This window comes from Gavia stellata, chromosome 4 (assembly GCF_030936135.1).
Source record: "Gavia stellata isolate bGavSte3 chromosome 4, bGavSte3.hap2, whole genome shotgun sequence".
NCBI classification, from domain to species: Eukaryota; Metazoa; Chordata; class Aves; order Gaviiformes; family Gaviidae; genus Gavia; species Gavia stellata.
In genome coordinates, this window is record NC_082597.1 from 67,407,483 (window position 1) to 67,426,147 (window position 18,665).

The 18,665-nt window shown below is 42.2% G+C and overlaps 1 protein-coding gene across 10 annotated transcripts in view; it reads left to right on the plus strand.

Moving 5' to 3' along the window:
* Window positions 1-9,352: 9,352 nt before the first annotated feature.
* Window positions 9,353-18,665, plus strand: part of CAPRIN2 (caprin family member 2) — a 35,213-nt gene continuing 25,900 nt past the window's right edge. For 8 of the 10 annotated variants that reach the window (XM_059817159.1, XM_059817162.1, XM_059817163.1 and 5 more), the window contains exons 1-4: window positions 9,353-9,538; window positions 11,573-11,635; window positions 15,318-15,404; window positions 17,971-18,209. In XM_059817159.1, the coding sequence (XP_059673142.1) occupies window positions 9,368-9,538; window positions 11,573-11,635; window positions 15,318-15,404; window positions 17,971-18,209 (560 nt within the window). In that variant the 5' untranslated portion in view covers window positions 9,353-9,367. The remainder of the gene's footprint in view (window positions 9,539-11,572; window positions 11,636-15,317; window positions 15,405-17,970; window positions 18,210-18,665) is intronic. The other 2 variants (XM_059817160.1, XM_059817161.1) reach the window with 1 other exon arrangement.

Here is an 18,665-nt window from a genome sequence, read left to right on the forward strand (position 1 = left end):
TATTGTCTTATTTTGTAAGAAAATGGGCAACATAAAATTAAGCATACACATGAACATTTTTAGAAAACACCCCTCTACTTTATTAAAGCTGTCAGAGGGCTGTTTTGGGTCTCCACTTTATGATTTTTTCCTATAATTTCTATTTACCATGCATTTTAAACTTCTGTTAACATCTTCCCCACATAAATAACATACTATTTCAGGTAAATTTTAAGTTTTTACAGGAACACAGATTAATGAAATAAGCTAACTGACAATAAAAACTCTACAGTCTTCAAGCTTTGTTCCCTGATCGTTTTGGGTGGGTTTTTTCCTCCTGACTGAATCTCATAATAGCACTTTGTGAAGTTGCTGGATTCTGCCCCTCTTTTTAGGTGATTACATACAGGTGCATAACATGTTGCATATGAAATTGCTCAGAACTTGCAGAAGAAAAAAAAATGAAGCCACAGAAATTGAGTCCTGAGTTCAGGTCACAGACAGATTTCAGGAATGTCAGTTTGTCTGCCACTCCTCCTTTCTTTCTAATAAGGAAATGTCAGAAAGTGGGACCTTTTTTTTTCTTTCCTCACAATGTATTGGGTAATAATGCAGAGAAATGTACCAGATTGCAGAGAAAGTCTGCAATGGTGTGAAATGAGACTTAATTTAATTGAGCCCCAGAATGCAGCTGTGACATAGTAAGATTGAGAGGGAAACACAGTGAAAATATTTTCTACAGGACCACCTGAAAAGCCTGAGATCAAAGGTGTTTAGGTGACAATAAGGAGGAAATAAATGTCATTAGTATTTCCCTAGGAATAATAAAAATCCATTAACTTCTCTGGAGGAGTTAGGGTTATTGCTCATAGGATGAAAGACACGAAAGCTTCTAGCTGTCCAAATCATCACTATCTAAACCTAAGATGACCAACTGGATAAAGAAAACAACCAAGTCAGACTGTTATATTTTTAAGACCTATTTAACGTCAACATTTTTGAGCCATGCACCCATGGTCATAAGGGTACAGCCAGGACATCCTCTGCTACACAGAGACTGGAGCCATTAGCAATGAAGGATCCTGCAGCTGAGTCACTGGACAAGCAAGCAAATCAAATTCTGTGAGAAGAAAATGTGTTCGTGTAAGAACTCAGAAATCTGAAAAAGAAGGACCACAGATGTTTGAGGAAGCTTTTAAAAAACAATTGGGAAGCTACTTTAATGGAGATGAAAACCATAGCAAAGAAGTGCTCTAACAGAGAAATACAACATAACAGAATAATATTTTAATGGAGACCTGCAGCATCAAAAGGATCTTCAGGGCTGCGATGGAAGGACAGAGTCACTAAGCAATTTATAGGTACTTCTTGGGAAGCAAAGAAGCACTGGTCTGTCTGGGTTCTGCCAGAGGAGCAGATAAAGGCAGCACACCTTCCTCACAGTATCACGTACTTAATCCTTGTGCAGAATGGTGAGCATGTGCAGTTCTACAGTTCCTATTTGTAATAAATTCTTCCCATCACAGAAGTCTCCTTTACATTTAGGAGAAAGAAAACATTTTTCCACAGACTACTAAAACTAAATAAGAAACTCTGTTTTGGAAACAGATTTGGTTTTGAATGGAGAAATACACTGGGCAGCTTTTTATCAGCATTCCTCTGAATGGTGGAGGTGGTATTATCCCCCTTTTCTACAGGCAAAAGTTAAGACACCGAGAAATTGTCACAGATGCTACTAACTTTGAGTGCGTAATGTGAGACACTTAATGCCTCATTATCCAGAATACTTTGTATGCAAAGGACTATATTAGACTCAAAGCATCCCCCCTGTTGATGTTACTTGCAGCTGTGAATGCTCTGTATCTACAACCAGATCCTAAGCCTTCTAGAAAATGAAGATCGTATCCATGTAAAGTTCTTCAGAATTTTGTAGCAAAGATAGGGTTACATTTAGCTTAAAGGTCAGTGTTCACTTGCATTTTCCATGAAAACATCTTTTCCTACAGTTATTTTGCTCACTCACTGTAAGTCTTCTAAATCCCACAAAACCTAGGTATGAGTCCTGAACTCATCAACTGTTTTAATGCACGATCCAGTTTTGTTCTAAGGCCACATCCATAGCAGGCACAGAACAAAAGAGGGGCAAGGGAGAGGTTTCATGGAGAAAATAACACTCTAAATGTGTTAATTTAGCAATTTACCAAAATGCCAACAGACAGACATAAAATTAAATTAATTAATATTGGTTTTAATGGAAAATTTACTTCTACTATTTTCTAATTTTTCAGTGCCTAATTTTACAAGCTTACTAATATTTTAACATCAAACTTCCAAGGTTCCCCCAATAGTCTATCACTCAGACTGTTCTTCTGTCCCATATATTATCTCTCTGCCTTTTATCTCCTCTGCATCTGAATTAAGCATCTTCTTGCCCATGTGCCCAGTAGTAGAAACACAGAAAATGTAGGAGTATGATTCCCGTCCTGAAAACAAGAGCAGTCCTCACAGCAGAGCACAGCAGCCATTCACAGCCTTACAGTCTGCATGTTCTCTGCACATAAACTCTGGAGAGAGTTTAGCTGCCAAAAAACCTACAAGCACAGGTGTGACTTCCAAGACTTAAGAGGAGGTGAGCTTTTTTCATAGGGTCAATGAAAGAAATGCACAAACAACAAATCCACTTTCACGTGCCAGTCCCTCTTGCAAAGCATTTATGGGCAAATGTTCCCTTTAATCTCACCCTTGGAAATTAATGGATTTCTTTTGAAATTTTCACTCATGTACACACAAAAGAAGAAATTCCATATGAATGCCTGCTCTGCAATGTTTCCCCTTTTGCTGCTGAGGTCCTAAGCGAGGGCAGAGAAATTAACAAAAGCAGGCGTTGCTACATGCACTGCTTGGACCACAACATATCTCTCCGCAGCTGGCCCCTCTAGTAAGGTTGCGCAGCACTTCCCAATTTATTTTTTTTAATTTGCCTTCACCTTAACAGGTTTTTCAGTTCCAGATGAAATCTTCCATTCTAGGTGTCTGCCTCAAACTGAGTTGAGACCCACTGGGTTAGCCATTTTCAAGACTGGGACTGAAAAAACAAGCAGTTTGCAGGGTCCTTTCTGTGCTTCCACTGAAATTCCAGGAATCCGCAGCCTGGGAACAGGAATTTCAACTTTGCTGTCAAGGAGTGGCTTTTGTGCAGTATGCTTATATGTAGGCAGTCGGCACATACTGCACAGAGAGCTCTTTCAGCTGAACTTGTAAATTCTCCAAATATCCTTCTGCCAGGGAGCATAACTCCATCCCCGTGCAGATCTTATAGGTGTTAACACGGGCTTTAATTAAACATATTCTGTTTGGCCTGCAGCTACATAGGTGAAATTTGACTAAGCTTGTAATGGCTGCTCCCAGACACAGTAACTGTTTCTGCTTACTTTCATGGCTCCCATTCCTCTTTCCCTTGGACATTATGGAAGAATAAAATGTCTGATGAAAATGCAGAAAATGGGGGGAAAAAGCAAAATGAGGGGAATGGAAAGGAGTCAATAGAATCAAGAATTCTGGTGAGGTGAGATCTGAGTGAGGAGGTTAAAACTGGCTGGGAACTGGAAAGGGTGCCTGGCACTGATTGCACGAGAAGAACAGGAATGTGAACCAGTTTGCTAGGCAGGATTGAACATGGAGGTAAAAAGGAAGAAGAAAAAGTTTCTATACAAAGAAACTGAAACTAGGATCCTGTGAAGAAAACACGGAAGATAAGGAGCTGGATTGTAAAGGGATAACTGTATCTTTAAGAAACATTTGCAAAAGTTAGTTAGAAACCATTGTGGTGTGCAGCAGCTTGTGTAATGCAGTGCTGGACACTGAGTGAAGCAAAGTGACAAAGTGACCCGCTTAGTGGACAAGGGAAAGGCTGTGGATATAGTCTACCTAGACTTCAATAAAGCTTTTGACACTGTCTCCCACAGCATTCTCCTGGAGAAGCTGACTGCTCATGGCTTGGACGGGCACACTCTTCGCTGGGTAAAAAAAAACTGGGTGGTGAATGGACTTCAATCCATTTGGCGGCTGGTCACAAGTGGTGTTCCCCAGGGCTCAGTATTTGGGCCAGTTTTGTTTCATATCTTTATCGATGATCTGGATGGGGGGATGGAGCGCACCCTCAGTAAGTTTGCAGACACCACCAAGTTGGGCAGGAGTGTTGATCTGCTTGAGGGTGGGAAGGCTCTGCAGAGGGATCTGGACAGGCTGGATCGATGGGCCCAGGCCAATTGTGTGAGGTTCAACAAGGCCAAGTGCCGGGTCCTGCACTTGGGTCACAACAACCCCATGCAACGCTACAGGCTTGGGGACGAGTGGCTGGAAAACTGCCCGGTGGAAAAGGACCTGGGGGTGTTGATCGACAGCTGGCTGAATATGAGCCAGCAGTGTGCCCAGATGGCCAAGAAGGCCAACGGCATCCTGGCCTGAATGAGAAACAGTGTGGCCAGTAGGACAAGGGAAGTGATCGTGCCGCTGTACTTGGCACTGATGAGGCCGCACCTCGAATCCTGTGTTGAGTGTTGGGCCCCTCACTACAAGAAGGACATTGAGGTGCTGGAGTGTGTCCAGAGGAGGGCAACAAAGCTGGTGAAGGCTTTGGAGCACAAGTCTTATGAGGAGCGGCTGAGGGAACTGGGGTTGTTCAGCCTGGAGAAGAGGAGGCTGAGGGGAGACCTTATCGCTCTCTACAACTACCTGAAAGGGGGTTGCAGAGAGGAGGGTACTGGTCTCTTCTCCTGAGTAAAAAGTGATAGGACAAGAGGAAATGGCCTCAAGTTGAACCAGGGAAGGCTTAGATCGGATATTAGAAAAAACTTCTTCGCTGAAAGGGTTGTCAGGCATTGGAACAGGCTGCCCAGGGAGGTGGTTGAGTCACCATCCCTGGAGGTATTTTAAAGATGTGTGGATGAGGTGCTTAGGGACATGGTTTAGTGGTGGACTTGGCAATGTTAGGTTAATGGTTGGACTTGATGATCTTAAAGCTCTTTTCCAACCTGAATGATTCTATGATTCTAAGCACTCTTTCACCAGACTCCTTGGCTTTGACTTGTGAACAGCAGACAGGTAGCCACAGGGTGTACATGAAAAAAACTTGCAGCATGGCATAGCTTTGCAGCAACATATTTCCTAAGATCCTCCAGGTTCTTCCAATAAATTGGGTGCAATTTTGACTAATACTCCTATTTGTGAAATCTAATTTATTCATCGTTGCTGGTTCCAGAATTCCTCAGCCTTCCTTTCGGAGAGGTGTTCCATGACTGAAGCAGGCTTCTCTAGTCCATCACTGTATAATCTTTGCAGCACATTTACTGTATGTCTTTCTCTCCTAAAGTTAACAAACAGCTGATCTTATTCTATACATACATTTACTTTCTGGTGTTTCACAATACGATAGTAAAAGTGATGTCAAGGAATGGAAGTGGGAACCTTGTCTCAGTCTTCACCCCAGCCAGCTGGGTGTTGGCCCACTGTAGCTGGAGGGTGGCAGGTTGACACTGGATGCCATTGGGATTAGGAAGGGTTTTGGTAGGCTGGATGAAGAGTCAGGTGTGGAAAACTGGAAGTGCTCGGGCAAGGGTTGAAATTGTATGCAAAGGAGATACTGCTTCTCAGAGGAGCCTGTGACTCGGACAGCATGCAGACCTGGGCAGAAAGACCAAGCCTGGGGTTCAGGAATGGAAACAGAAATGAAAGAAAAATGAGAGTGGGATAAAACGGCTGGGACTGGGAAAAAATGAGGGCAGTCCCAGTTGGAGGGGATAAGCAGAATCAGTCGAACATGAAAAAATGAACAGCATGTTTTTCTTCAGCCATTAGAGTGCAATCCCCTTCAGATCTTGCAGTAAAGTGCACAGACCCCTGGGTTAGGAATACTGACAGTCTAGGACTCCGTGGCTGTGATTGATGTGTGGCTAGACTGTAATAAGCTATGACCATCTAATTAAAGATGATCTCATGACGGGTCTGCAAAATGGCATTAAATTAATTAATTTAGGCTGTTCTGAATCCTGGCATTTCCTAACTTTGGTGTGCTTGACCTTGCCACATTAATAATGCTCTTTAAAGTACACTAGTGACCACACACATATACTATAAATGTATATAGCATCAGTCTCAAATAGTTATTCTGTATTTGTTTTAAAATGAAGTTCAACTATCCTTTGATTTTAAATATGGATTTGGTTTATATGAATCTTCCTTTCAATTTTTTCCTCTTTTATACAATTTCCTTATTGTAAAAGTGCACTATAGTTTGCCAGCCGTAATTATGATTTATAGAATAGTCCCAGGTGTCTGCACATTAATTATGACTTTTTGTTAATATATGCATTAATTGATCATTCATTTTATAATTACTTTGCAACGATCTAGCCCATTAGTGCTAGCTTTGAACACAACCTCACAAAGAACAGAAATCTACTGGAAGGACTTTCAGTGTACGTTGCTGATCCTGGACACAAGCAGTGTCTTATTCATTAGCATTTCTTCTCAGTCATGAAAACTAGCTTCACAAAGGGACCTTATTCTAGGAGCTAGGGCTTTAAGAAAAATAAAGTATTTTGAGACTTGTGATTAAACCAGGAGAAGTGGCAAGACTCTGGATGCTACAGGTGGTTCCATATGGCAGAATTGGATTCTGCGATACTCTGTGAATTCTCCTTATTTTTTGAATCACTTATAATTTCTTTGGTTTTTGCAATCTTTCTTTTGTATGAGCCCTTCCTCTCCAGTTCTCTCATTCATCCTGTGTGCTACAGGAGCACCTTTTGTGTTCTGTAAAACCTCTCTTTGCAAGCCTTCCTTACTCACCCATTTTCGTCTCTTTCAAAATGACTCTATTTTCATAATCTTCACAATTTTCCTAATCTCTCTGAACTTACTGTATTATTTATTGCTTTTTGAAGTAATGGCCACAAAAAGAGAAACACAGAAAACATAATTCCAGCTTAATCCTCTGGTCTTTGGAAGGTTTTCTCTAGTCTTCCAACCTTTGATATCTTGTAGAGCATTGATGCCATCGTTAGAGGTTACCGCAAGTTTGTTTGTGATTATTTTATTGTCTATGTTCAATGGACTTACGTGCTTTTACCAGCTATCAAAATTGGGTTGCATTTATAGGGAACGTACACATCTTTTGTTACATAAGATGACCCACAGTCCTGTAAGTCTCCTCAAACGAGTCTGTACTGGCTCGGAGGAACACTTCTGCTGGTTTAAAAGAGGCACAGACCAACATTTCTTCCTGTCCCATGGCCACCCAACCCATGCTAGTGAGAGAGTGCGACTGGGTGCTGGGTTATGAATGGGTGGAAGCCGGGATCCCCTTCCCCTGGGGTGGCAAGACCTTTTTCTCAGGGCTGCCCGGATTGAGAAGCCGGCTGGCCTGGGCTGGCTGTTTCAAGAGGCTGCTGTGATACACGTGACTAGAGCGCGGACCACAGCTTCACTGGAGACCTGTGTGAACCTCTCCCTCACGGACAGAGCAAGGCACAGGGTCGCGTCACGCCATACATCCCCTCCCTATGAACCTGGTGGCAGGCCCTACTCTCCCTGGACGCCCTGTTCCCCACCTCCCGCCAGCGCCGTCGCTCGGGTCCCTTGTCCACACAAAGCTCCGGAGAAGCACCAGGACTTGCCCGGAATCTTGACGCCTCAGCCCCCAAACCAGCAACCCGCCGATGCAAGGGCGGCCCCCGGGTGGGGCACCCTGACCTTCACAGGGAGACGTCCCGCCCTTTCGCGCACGCTGACGGGTAACGGCTCCCCGCGTCACGTGAGGCGCGGCAGCGCAGAGCGGGAAGGCAGACGGACAGGTGAGACGGCGCCGGCGATTGGGAGGCGGGCGGTGACCTCCGCGGCGGGCCCCGCCCCCGCCCCGCCCCGCCCTTCCGCGGCCGCTATATCAGGCGGGGGGGCGGGCGCTGGGGCGGGCCTGAGCGTGTGCGGGCACCGAGGTGAGCGCGGAGGCGGGAGCGAGGCTGTGCGGGGCTGGCCGCGGCTCCCCCCCACAGCCCGGCGGCCGCTGCCGCAGCAGCGTGGGCGGCGGCGGCGGCGGCGGTGGTGGAGGAGGTGGTGGTGGTGGTGAATCCCCGGGACGGCGATGCCGGCAGGAAGGAGCTCGGCGCTACTCTCTTCTCCCTCTTCCTCCCTGCTTAGGGAACGGCGGCGAGGCGTGAGGGGCGAGGGGCCGGTGCGGCCGTGCCCTCCCTGGGAGGTGCATCCTCGCCGTCCCTGGCGAGGGCGCGATGAGGGGCGGACCACAGGCTCCCTCCTCGGCAGGCCTCAGAGCCGGCGGGGTGGGGTGCGGAGGCACCTCCCTGCCCGCTGGCGGGGGCCGCGGCAGGGGCTGAGCGGGCGTCCCGGGGAAATGCAGGTTTTCCTTCTCCTTGGCCCCTCATCGTCCTCGTCGGGGGTGGCTGGTGCCCGCCGGGGTCATGTGCTGCAGGCCTCCCTGGCGGGCAGGGAGGCAGAAATGTGGTGTCATTGCTTTCCAGGAGCAGGTGTAAGTAGTTGAAGATGAGGGTGGTGGAGCATCTCTTGCAGAAATTCTCTGTTCAAGGTTAAAGTCCAGCCCCTCCCATCAAAGCTGGTGTCTTGCCATGGCACAAGCAGATCTTTTGGATGGGTGTAGGCAGAGGCCAATTCCTTGTGAAGAATGATGCTGTTTTAACTGAGTGTGCTGTTTGCATTATTAAGCAGTTTTTTTAGTCTTCACTTTTTCAGTTGAAAGCTTTTTAGTTTGAATTCTTGTTTGGATTGCTGCAAAGGTCATGAAGGGGTACAACTGATGTAATGGGGGTGAGAAGAAGAGGGGCTATAGATCAGGCGTGCCACTTCTAAATCTTCATTCCGGCTGCAGCCTGGATGCAAGGCTGGCGGCGTGATTTGCAATTGCTTGCTTGCAGTTTTTCCCTTGTGGGTGATGTGTGCAGGAAACCCGCCTAGTTTTATATGGACACTATATTGGGTTTCTGGAATCATCCCCTGTGCTGTCTAATTCTGCCTATGTAAAGGTTTTCTGGTGTCTGGATGGGTGGGGAGACTTGAACAATACAAAGTTTGCCTGGCTTTGAAATTCCTGCTACAGATATTTTGAAAGGGGGAGGGAGAAGAGTGAAAGGTTGTGGTGAATTCTTACTGAGTTTTAATTTTTTGGCTACATTTTCTGAATGTGTGATAAGAGAAGATGTAACTTAAAAAGGGGGGGGGGGCGGCTGGTGATGAGAGAGAGCTAAATAAAAGGAGTTTCTTTGCAGCTCCATCCATTTCAATGGTGCAGCTTTCCCAAGCCCCTTTCCGTCGCCCATCATCACCTTCAGGCCGGTCAGAGGAGGGGGAGGATAAGAGCATGAAGGCGGCCAAGCAGCAGGTGAACCCGTCTGGGGAGAGCCAACCTCCCTCCAGCCCCCTGCAGTCTGCGCTGAACTCGGCAGCCTCTCCTTCCCAGGCATATGAGACTTACATTGATAATGGGCTTATCTGCCTCAAACACAAGATCAGGAACATTGAGAAAAAGAAGGTAACTTGGGTTTCTTTGGTATGGCACATACTTAAATTACTAATTGTGAAACTCGGTGCCTATTTTATAATAGCTGGAATAAGGATGTGTGTGTATATAGAGAGTAATCATGGATTATTTTTAAATAACCTGTGAAAGGACCTAAAGGTGTATTTGCTAGGGTTTTTTTGTTATCAGTTATAACCCCTGTACAGTAAAGAATGGTGTTCTTTACTTTTACTGTTCTGGAATGGGCTGCTTGCATTTGACATCTATGGTTGGACTTGATGATCTTAAAGGGCTTTTCCAACCTAAATGATTCTATGACATTGTGTGAGCATGACATTATTGTTGCAGGGAATCAGGAATGCAGCTAACTATAAACCTGTTCTCAGCTGCTGGCTTTACAGTGCATGTCTAATAGTTAGCAAAAGTAGTTGAATATTGATCAAAACTGGGGATGCTTCTCTAATAGACTGAATCAGTTCAGAACTAACTTGGAACTGATTTGGAGATGGTTTATAGTCTTGCAGAAACATATTTCTTCTATTGATAAGATGCATCTAATATTTGGATGTAGAGATATATGTAAAATGGAAATTAGGAAAAGGGTTACCTCTGACTTATGAAAACATCAAATTGTATTAAATATGTATTGCACTTCACTTCGTATAGCTCTTTGACTTCTGTATTTTAAATATAGACAAATGTTGTTCACTAGGAAGCTTTTAAACAGAAAGTGTTAAAAGCCTGCTCTCTCGCTTTGAACTGTGTTTCTGGGGTGGGGGGTTAGAATAGTGTTAAGAATAAGAACTGAGATAATAATATACCTAAAATATTGTGGCTATAGCTGGTCAGGCTTTTGCATTCTAAGACTTTTCAGTTGATTGGCAGGTGACTGAAGGCTATGTGTATGATTTTTAATTGGGGAAAATGCTATTTTCTGTAAGATAAAAGAAATAATGATGCTGTTGCTTTTGGTACTGGGTCAGGATTACATGTAAAGCAAATGTATGAATATGTTGTGCTTCTCAAAATGTCTGAAAAGCTTTGTGTTATGTCTTAGGGTGAGAAGAGGGAGTAGATCAGACTTCTGGCCATGTGGCTAGGGGACTTGATCCACCTGCAGGAGATGCAGTATTACTGCTGTCTCATGTCATGCATCATGCTGTAATTTTGAATAATGTCAGATAAGCGTCTTTTCCTTGTGTGATTAACCAACTTTGTGTTGTATTCTAATTCTGTCCAAGGAAGCTTATTGTTGTGGATTTCTCGGTATCGTTTTCATTCGCATGAATGACAATATGGCCTCACCAGCAAATGAAAGTGTGACTTACTAGAATGAGTAGAAAGTATTCCTAGTCCTAGGCTCCTATAGGTACTGTGACAGTAAACCCTATGTGGGTAGATACACAAATAATATAGTATTCAACTTCATGGCAGTGAGCTTCCCTTTCTTTTCCCTGTGGGTATAAAGAAACTTGTAATACCTATAGTTTAGTTTTGTATAGTTTACATGAGCTTTTAAAGACTGTTTCAGTATATTAGAAATCTATTTCTTAAAGACATTAGTCCACTTTCTTAGGAAATAGTGCTATAAAATCTTGGTGACATAACTGAATCGAGACTTTGAAAGACATGCTCTACAAAATTAAGATTATTCAAGGGTAAGATAACTAAATTCAGCATTGACTTGGAAAAGCTAAAAAAGCCTAATTTAAAATGAGGACGCTGGATGTGTTTGAAACCCCTTAAAGATCTAGGGTCAATGCATTAGTATTTCTTAAATGAAACAAAGGTAGCCAGTAAGAAATGAAATACCAAAGATAAGAAAGGGAAGTAGGCAGCCCTGGAGACTGAGATTGCTATGCCTTTGGTTTGGTAAAACTTTCTATGTTCCTTTCTCATCAAAATGAGAGGAGGTAGTAAAATTCCTATTCTGTTGCATTATGCAGGTAACTTAAAATATGGAAGAAATATGTAGCTTCACTCGTACCCCATATTCCACATTAGACAGAAATCAGTATAAAAAATTTGCTTTGGATTTTCCTACAGCTCAAACTAGAAGACTACAAAGATCGCCTGAAGAAGGGAGAAGCCCTTAATCAAGACCAGTTGGTAAGTTTGCTTTATGCAGGAGTGGGCGGCCTCAAAATCTTCAAATGTGTCAGAAGGGATGGGTTGCTGAAGGAGGTGGTGGTGTAGATCTGCAGAAGTAATGCCTACAGGCTTGCATTAATATTTGCACAAAACCAAATGGATAAATTATTGGTAATTAAACTGAATGGTGAGCCCACAAGCTTTAAGTCTCCTACTTAACCTTCATGTTGTGTACTAAAGTAATAGAAGGTCCTTGTTTATCTTTGCTCTATAGACTTTTCAGCTTCAGTGCTCCTGCACTGTTATTTCTTGATGAGGTGTCTGTATGCAGCTTATCTACAAGGCATTGCAGTGCTGGAACACAAACCTCAAGACTTCTGGGGTAGCTAATTAATCCTCATGACTTCCTGTTTAACAGGTGTTACTTGAAATTGCCTGTTGGCTATGCAGTGCTGTTGGTTACAAGTAGCTGTTAAAGTATAACTGAGAAACAGTCCCTGTTAGTACCAAGGAAGACACTGGTTTAATGCGCATGGGATCTAACGGCTTCCCTAATACAAGAATATAGCTACATGTTACTGACTTAGCTGGGAATACTCTCCTGTCCTTCGAGTGCTGCTATTAGATGGCTGGGAGTTGCCAGCACTCTCAAATGCTGTTAGATACAAAATAGACATGCTGTTAGATACAAAATAGACATACTGTTCTAAGGTTGCTGGAGTTTGGAATGCCAGGTTGCAAGATCACTACTCCACAAATGTGATCCACTTTGTGGAGCTAGCTTAAACTTGCCTGATGTTAAAACAGTGGTTCTGGGTTTTTTCTGTCATGGATTAGAATGGATTCTAGAACTGAAACAAAGTTTCTGTAATGTGAAAGCTATTGCTTCTTAGGCATGTCTGAGTAGCAGTGTCACATAATCCACAGGGTTTATGGCTGGAGTCATGTTTAAAATGTACCCGATGCACATGCTAAAGAACAATTGTGTGATGAAGGGCACTGACACTTCAGTGGTAGTGCTGATCCTGCTAATGAACCAGTTGGAAAAATACTTCATTGTTAGCTTTATCACAGCGCAGCAATGTGAGAACACAAATACGATTTCCTTCTCTGAATCATTTGTAAATGAGAACGGGATATAAATGGGGTAAGAGGGGAAATGATAACTTGGTACTTAGAAGTAGATTAGACCTATTGGAGTGAATGTTCATTTAGCACTTAACTACAAAATCTGATGTAGTCTCTTGCCATCTCAAGTGCAGAAGTAAACTAGTTAAATCTGATGGTTTGTAGTAGGATGATGTGTTAGTTCCTCTAAACTCAATCTGGAATGAGGTGGGCAAGAGCCTTTTGTGTTTAGTCTCACTAATAGTGAGACTACTGAACAGTATTCTGTGTAAGTTTGATTAGTCTTGAACATGTTTTAAAGCTACTTCTAAATTTTACTATTTATTTTTTGGTATATACCCTGGACTGTGAAAAGCTGTTAAGTGAAATTAAGACATGGGGAACTAAAGAGGTGAAGGATTCTGCAGATGTTTTTCTTGCAAATGTATCCCACAGCACTAATGTTGGAGAATGTATGGGCAATTAACTTCATTACTGGCTTTCGGTATTCCCAGCTGAGCTTAACTTTTCAAGTATTAGTATTTTCATCCCAGTTTCTGGGGTATCTCAGGCTTCTAAAATAGGGAATTAGATTCAGTCTTGCTAGTGAACTGACCAGTGGTAGTAAAAGTGTTCAGATGACTATTGTAGAAGCATGTATCAACTCAGTATTTAACTAATAGTTTAGTCAAGACCCCCATTTCAGTGGTTAAGATACAGAAATACTGCATTTGTACCTTTCAGGTGCAAATTCCCAACGTATATACAAATACTGGGACCTGGTGATTGAAGCTAGAGCAGAGCTTAATAGTTTGGACACTTGCCTAAAGAAACCTAAATGCCTATAATACAGTGGAGCTCTAATGTAACTTGATGTCATCTATATTTTTCATTGTTTCTCACACAGAGGAAGAAGTGCACATCTGGTGATGAACTTGTTTTGCAAGCAATTTGGATTAAACTGTAATTACTTATGGTGCATGCCTGCCAGAGCTACTGTGTGTGGTAGCCTTACTTTAGGAAACATTTGTTTCAAAAATGAGGAGCTTCCAGCAAGTTAAATGCTCTCACTGGTAATGTGCTGTTTTGCAAGCTGAGCAGACTTTCCTCAGTAGTGTTATTCCAACGTGCTGTTGATGAATGTTAATAACGGTTGTGACAAGAGAAAGCTATTGCTTTCCTGCAGGCTGAGTTATAGCTTGTCATCGGAGCAGTGCTAACTGTTCTTGATGTTTTCAGGTAGGGAGTTTTACTCTGGGATTTGCATGGTTAAAAGCACAATTACCGCAATCTGTCTATAAGTTGGTGTTAAATTGTGAGTCTTCCTCAAATGTCAAACATGTGGGCATTAGGTTCTTTGAAGTCATTCTTCCAAATGCTAAATGAACTTGCTAGTTAGTTCTTAAAAGTTGCTTGATAAATTGTGTGAGGACAACTTAAACTACCAGATAAGTGCTTTACAGTAACTCATGCACTTTGTTATGATGAGTAGCATTTAAGCCTAGTAATGTCTAATATACTACAAATAAGTGAATACAACTGAACAATCAAACTGATTCAACAAATGAATGTGTAACTTGTTTTCCAGTTGCTTAGGAACACATATGGAATTTGCACATGTCCCAAAACTTAGTAGGACAGTAGATTAAGCTTTTGTCATGGCACTGCTGAAACACTTAACACTAATGCTGCTTTGAAAGAACTTTATGTTACACTGATGGGCCCATTCTAGAAAAACTTCTGCTATCATGTCATGAGTGTAAAGCACATGTGAACAACTGAAATTAAACTTAACTTGCCTTATGGTATGAGGATGTGGGCAGCATGTCTGAACTACAGCATTTAGCTATCTTCACAGCTGTCAAGGAGACTTACAAAAATGAAGTGACTTGTTAGTGGGGAAGAACTCATAAAAAATATGGTATATCAAAATGCAATTAATGATCTACTTTAAGTAGTCTTTTGGAAGACTGGTTAGTACAACATTGGTTAAAGCCATTAGTGAAGACAGGAACACTGCTTTATATGTGGAAACTAAATTTGAAAGGCTTTTTTCTGAAAGTATGACTTGCCTTCTATATTGTTTTCTTTCTGAAGTTGGTACAAATTATCTGTAAAGGTATTCAGCTAAGCATCAGGGTAAAAGATCTGTGCTGAACTTGTCTGTCTCATGTATTCCTTCCAGGCTTTCATATCAGTATCTGATTTTACATAGCTGTTTACCTCTGATTGCTGACACTTATAGGAACAAAAGGAAAAATGAAATAACTGGTATCCAGGCTTTCCTGTTTCAACATTAGGATACCAAATATTGTACAAGATGTTGCCTGGAAAGTCTAATGCAGACAAACTTGTAGGATATCTGTGTGGTGGTATGAGCTGGCTTTGTACTGCATCTCACAATCATGGGTGAGTGATATTCACAACTAAATTCAAAGTACCAGTTACAGACATAGTATCTTTAAAAAAGTTACAATTTCAGAGAAGTACACATTAAATAACTAGTTCTCAATGAGGAGTTAAGTACAAGGAGCTTGAGGTGCAACCAGTAGTCTTTAGATAAAAAGTGTATTTTTCATGCTTTTCCTTGTAGGAGGCAGTAGAGAAATATGATGAAGTAGTACACAACTTGGAATTTGCCAAGGAGCTTCAGAAGACTTTTTCAGGACTTAGCCAAGATGTAAGTACAAAATGCTCTTCCCTATATTGTCAGGAGGTAACTGCAAAGTTTGTGCTGCCCTTCTAATGGCTACACTTATATGCCAATATGCAGAATACTAGGAAGTTTCTATCTTGGAATTGAGGGAACAATGTGCTTAAACTGTCTGGAGGATTGAGTAGAACAGAGTAAATGTTGACAATTTTTGTGTACCGCTGACCTCCACAATATAGTTCTTCGCTGCGTACCCCTGTAAGAACTTGTGCTTAAGTAAATTGAGTCATAGGAACTCAGCCGTGTTCGAGATGACTCCACTTTACTTAGGTTTGAAACTGTTAACCGTCTTGCTGGTAGCTTGTGTCTGAGGTAGACTTGTCACCCGCATAGGTGCGGACTGGCAGGGGAGCCACTCTACTGGAAAGGACATGCAGGTCCTTGTGGGCAATAGGCAAAGCAAAGTAAGTGTACTCCTGGAGCAGTGAAGGTTAGAATTAGACTGAGGACCAGTAGATTAAAGGGAACTGATTATTTGGCAATTGTTAACTGGTTGTGTCTGTTTCTGGTCACTTGGTACACGAAGGCTATAGATAAACTTCAGTGAGTCCAGTGGTGGGCCTCTGAATGGTTAGGGGTTGGGGCATGAGACCTGTGAGGAGAGCCTGGAAGAACTGGGCTTGTTGGGCCTGGTGAAGTGAAGGCTTAGCAGGAGATGCGATATTAGCCTTCAAATACCAGATTACTGGAAGGATGGAGCCAGGCTTTTTGCTAAGAGATGTGGTAGTAGAGGGAATGATCATAAATTGGATAGTAGGTTCCAACTAGATAGGAGGGAAATGGTCACTCTGAGGATTAATTGAGCAGTAGAGCAGGCTGCCTAAAGAAGTAGTAAAAACTGTCCTTGGATCTTTTCAAGACCTGACTGCACAAAGCTCTAAGCAATCTGGTCCTGATTCAGTGTAGCTTTTGTTCTGGAGGCTGGGCTAGATGTCATCCCAACATCCCTTCCAAACTGAATATTTTGATGTTTCCCGTGAGGGAAAGTGCTGGGGTTAAATCACTTTGGTTTCAGTGAGAAGTACAGCTCTCAGTAAAATTTTACTGAAGCTTGTGGAGTTTGCCACTTCTTCTGCTGTATTTTCTAATTATGGCTAGTCACAGATTTAGTGCTTTATTTAGGTTTTTATTCAGGATTTAATGCACTACATTATTTTTATGTAAGCAAGTGTTTTATCTTTGGAGAAACTGGTTTCTTGGCTCAAGCAAATACTGTCCTTATGAAAAGATCTGATTCAAGGTAGTGCTGGGGATGCCAAACATGATTAGTCACTGCTCTGGCATTATTCCTCTGCCTCTTACAGAATGCTGAAGGACTAGTAAAATGACTTGTCTCAGTGTTGACTGAGACCCAAGCAATTTTGCTAGAGAGGCTTTTCTTGTATATGTAGTAATTCCAGCTAGTGCAGTAAATATCTCAAAGCACTAGGGAGCAGAGATTTAAGAGCCTCTTCAGCAGTGTTGCTGCTTTGGGTTCCCCCAGTCATTGTATGTTGAACATAAACTACTGTGCTGAATGTCAAAACTTGAATTGCTTCCTATTGCTTTCCTCCATGTAGCTACCCATAAAATATCAGAAATGAAGGATTGTGACCCAGTGTATCTTTCTGTAGGTGTTTTTAGTAATCCAGCATTAACTTCTACCAATTCATGTTTGTTCTTGAACTTATGTTATGTTTAAAGGTTAACCCATTTTGTTTTTTCCTTGGCTCTACTTCTGCTAGTATGGATTCTACAGCCAATATCCATTACTAGAATACTAGGGGCCATTTTGGCAACAACATCCTTATATCCTTTGCAGTGCATTCTAGAAAACTAAATTTTCATAGATCTTGCGAAGAAACTTAAGATACCCCATATTGAGGCATTTTAAATTCTGCAGTTACTTGGATAGCTTTTGGTGCATAATTCTATCAGTACATGATGAGAAACTTCTCCTCAAGTGCATGAGGGCTGTGTATGTTCTGTGACTTGTGTTGTTGCTTATTTAATGAGTGCTTCAGTCTTCTGCCAAGGGAAATAAAGGTAACTGTAGGATTCTGCTGTATCATTTAAACTGGAGTATGCAAAAGTGAAGAGGCAGTTGTCTCACTAGGAGAAATTTGAGACAACTTCTGCATCACTAACTTCATGTGATAAATGTTAAAGGTCAGCTAGGCTTGGATTTGTGCATTGGTATCAATTCTATCAATTCCTAATATTCAGTTGTGAAAGCTGTTATAATAAAGCAACTAGCAGGCATAATCAGGATCTAAATATCATAAAGGCATATCACAAGTGAAGCTACCAGTACCCAGTTTGACTAAAAGCTAGATGTGTAGAGAATTAGTAGATAAATGAGGAGCTCTTCCAGAGGAGGAGCTTGAAAGATCTTGGGTATCTGAAGAGAGAATTAGGAGCTTCTGTTATCTAACCAAAATTTTCCTACATCGATCACAATAACTGTTAATGAATACTAGAACTTGATGTGTCTTATCCTAAATCCTGTTACTAAACCACTGTGTTTAACTGTTGAATTCATGTATTGAAATAGCTGCTGAAAGCACAGAGGAAGGCTCAGCGAAGAGAGAGTCTATTGAAGCTTGAAGCAGAGAAGAAAAAACTGCGTACAATACTTCAAGTCCAGTATGTGCTGCAGAACCTCACTCAAGAGCATGTTCAGAAAGATTTCAAAGGTGGTGTGAATGGTGCAATATACTTGCCTTCTAAAGAACTAGACTACCTCATAAGATTTGCAAAACTGACGTGTCCAGAAAGAAATGAGAACTTGAGGTAAGTTCAAGATTTTTGTGTAGTTGGTATGCTTCATTCATTATAGTAAATGTCCTCTGTTTGACACTGCCATGTCTTAACGTACTATGTTTTTGGACTCTAATGAAAATTCTATTCAGTACACTTGCTTTAGTCTGAGGCTAGGAATGTAGCAGATTTACCTCACTCTGACTATTGAAGGAAAGCTGCAGTAATTACAGCCTCAGTTGTGCAAGTTACGTGCAAGCCCTGCGGTTTTGTCTCCCTGTGGGGTTGAGGGGAGATAGTCCAATACCATCATAAGCAGGGAGGCTAGTGGCCTGCTGCTTCCCTGAGGTCTTGCTGTTCATGAAATGAAAAAAGTGTTGTAAACACAAACTGCTCTATATTCCATTCACATGATGACCCAGATGTGCTGCTTTATTCCAAAGGAATGTAAGGTGGTAGTACTGAGGCTCTCTTGCTATTAGCTTCAAA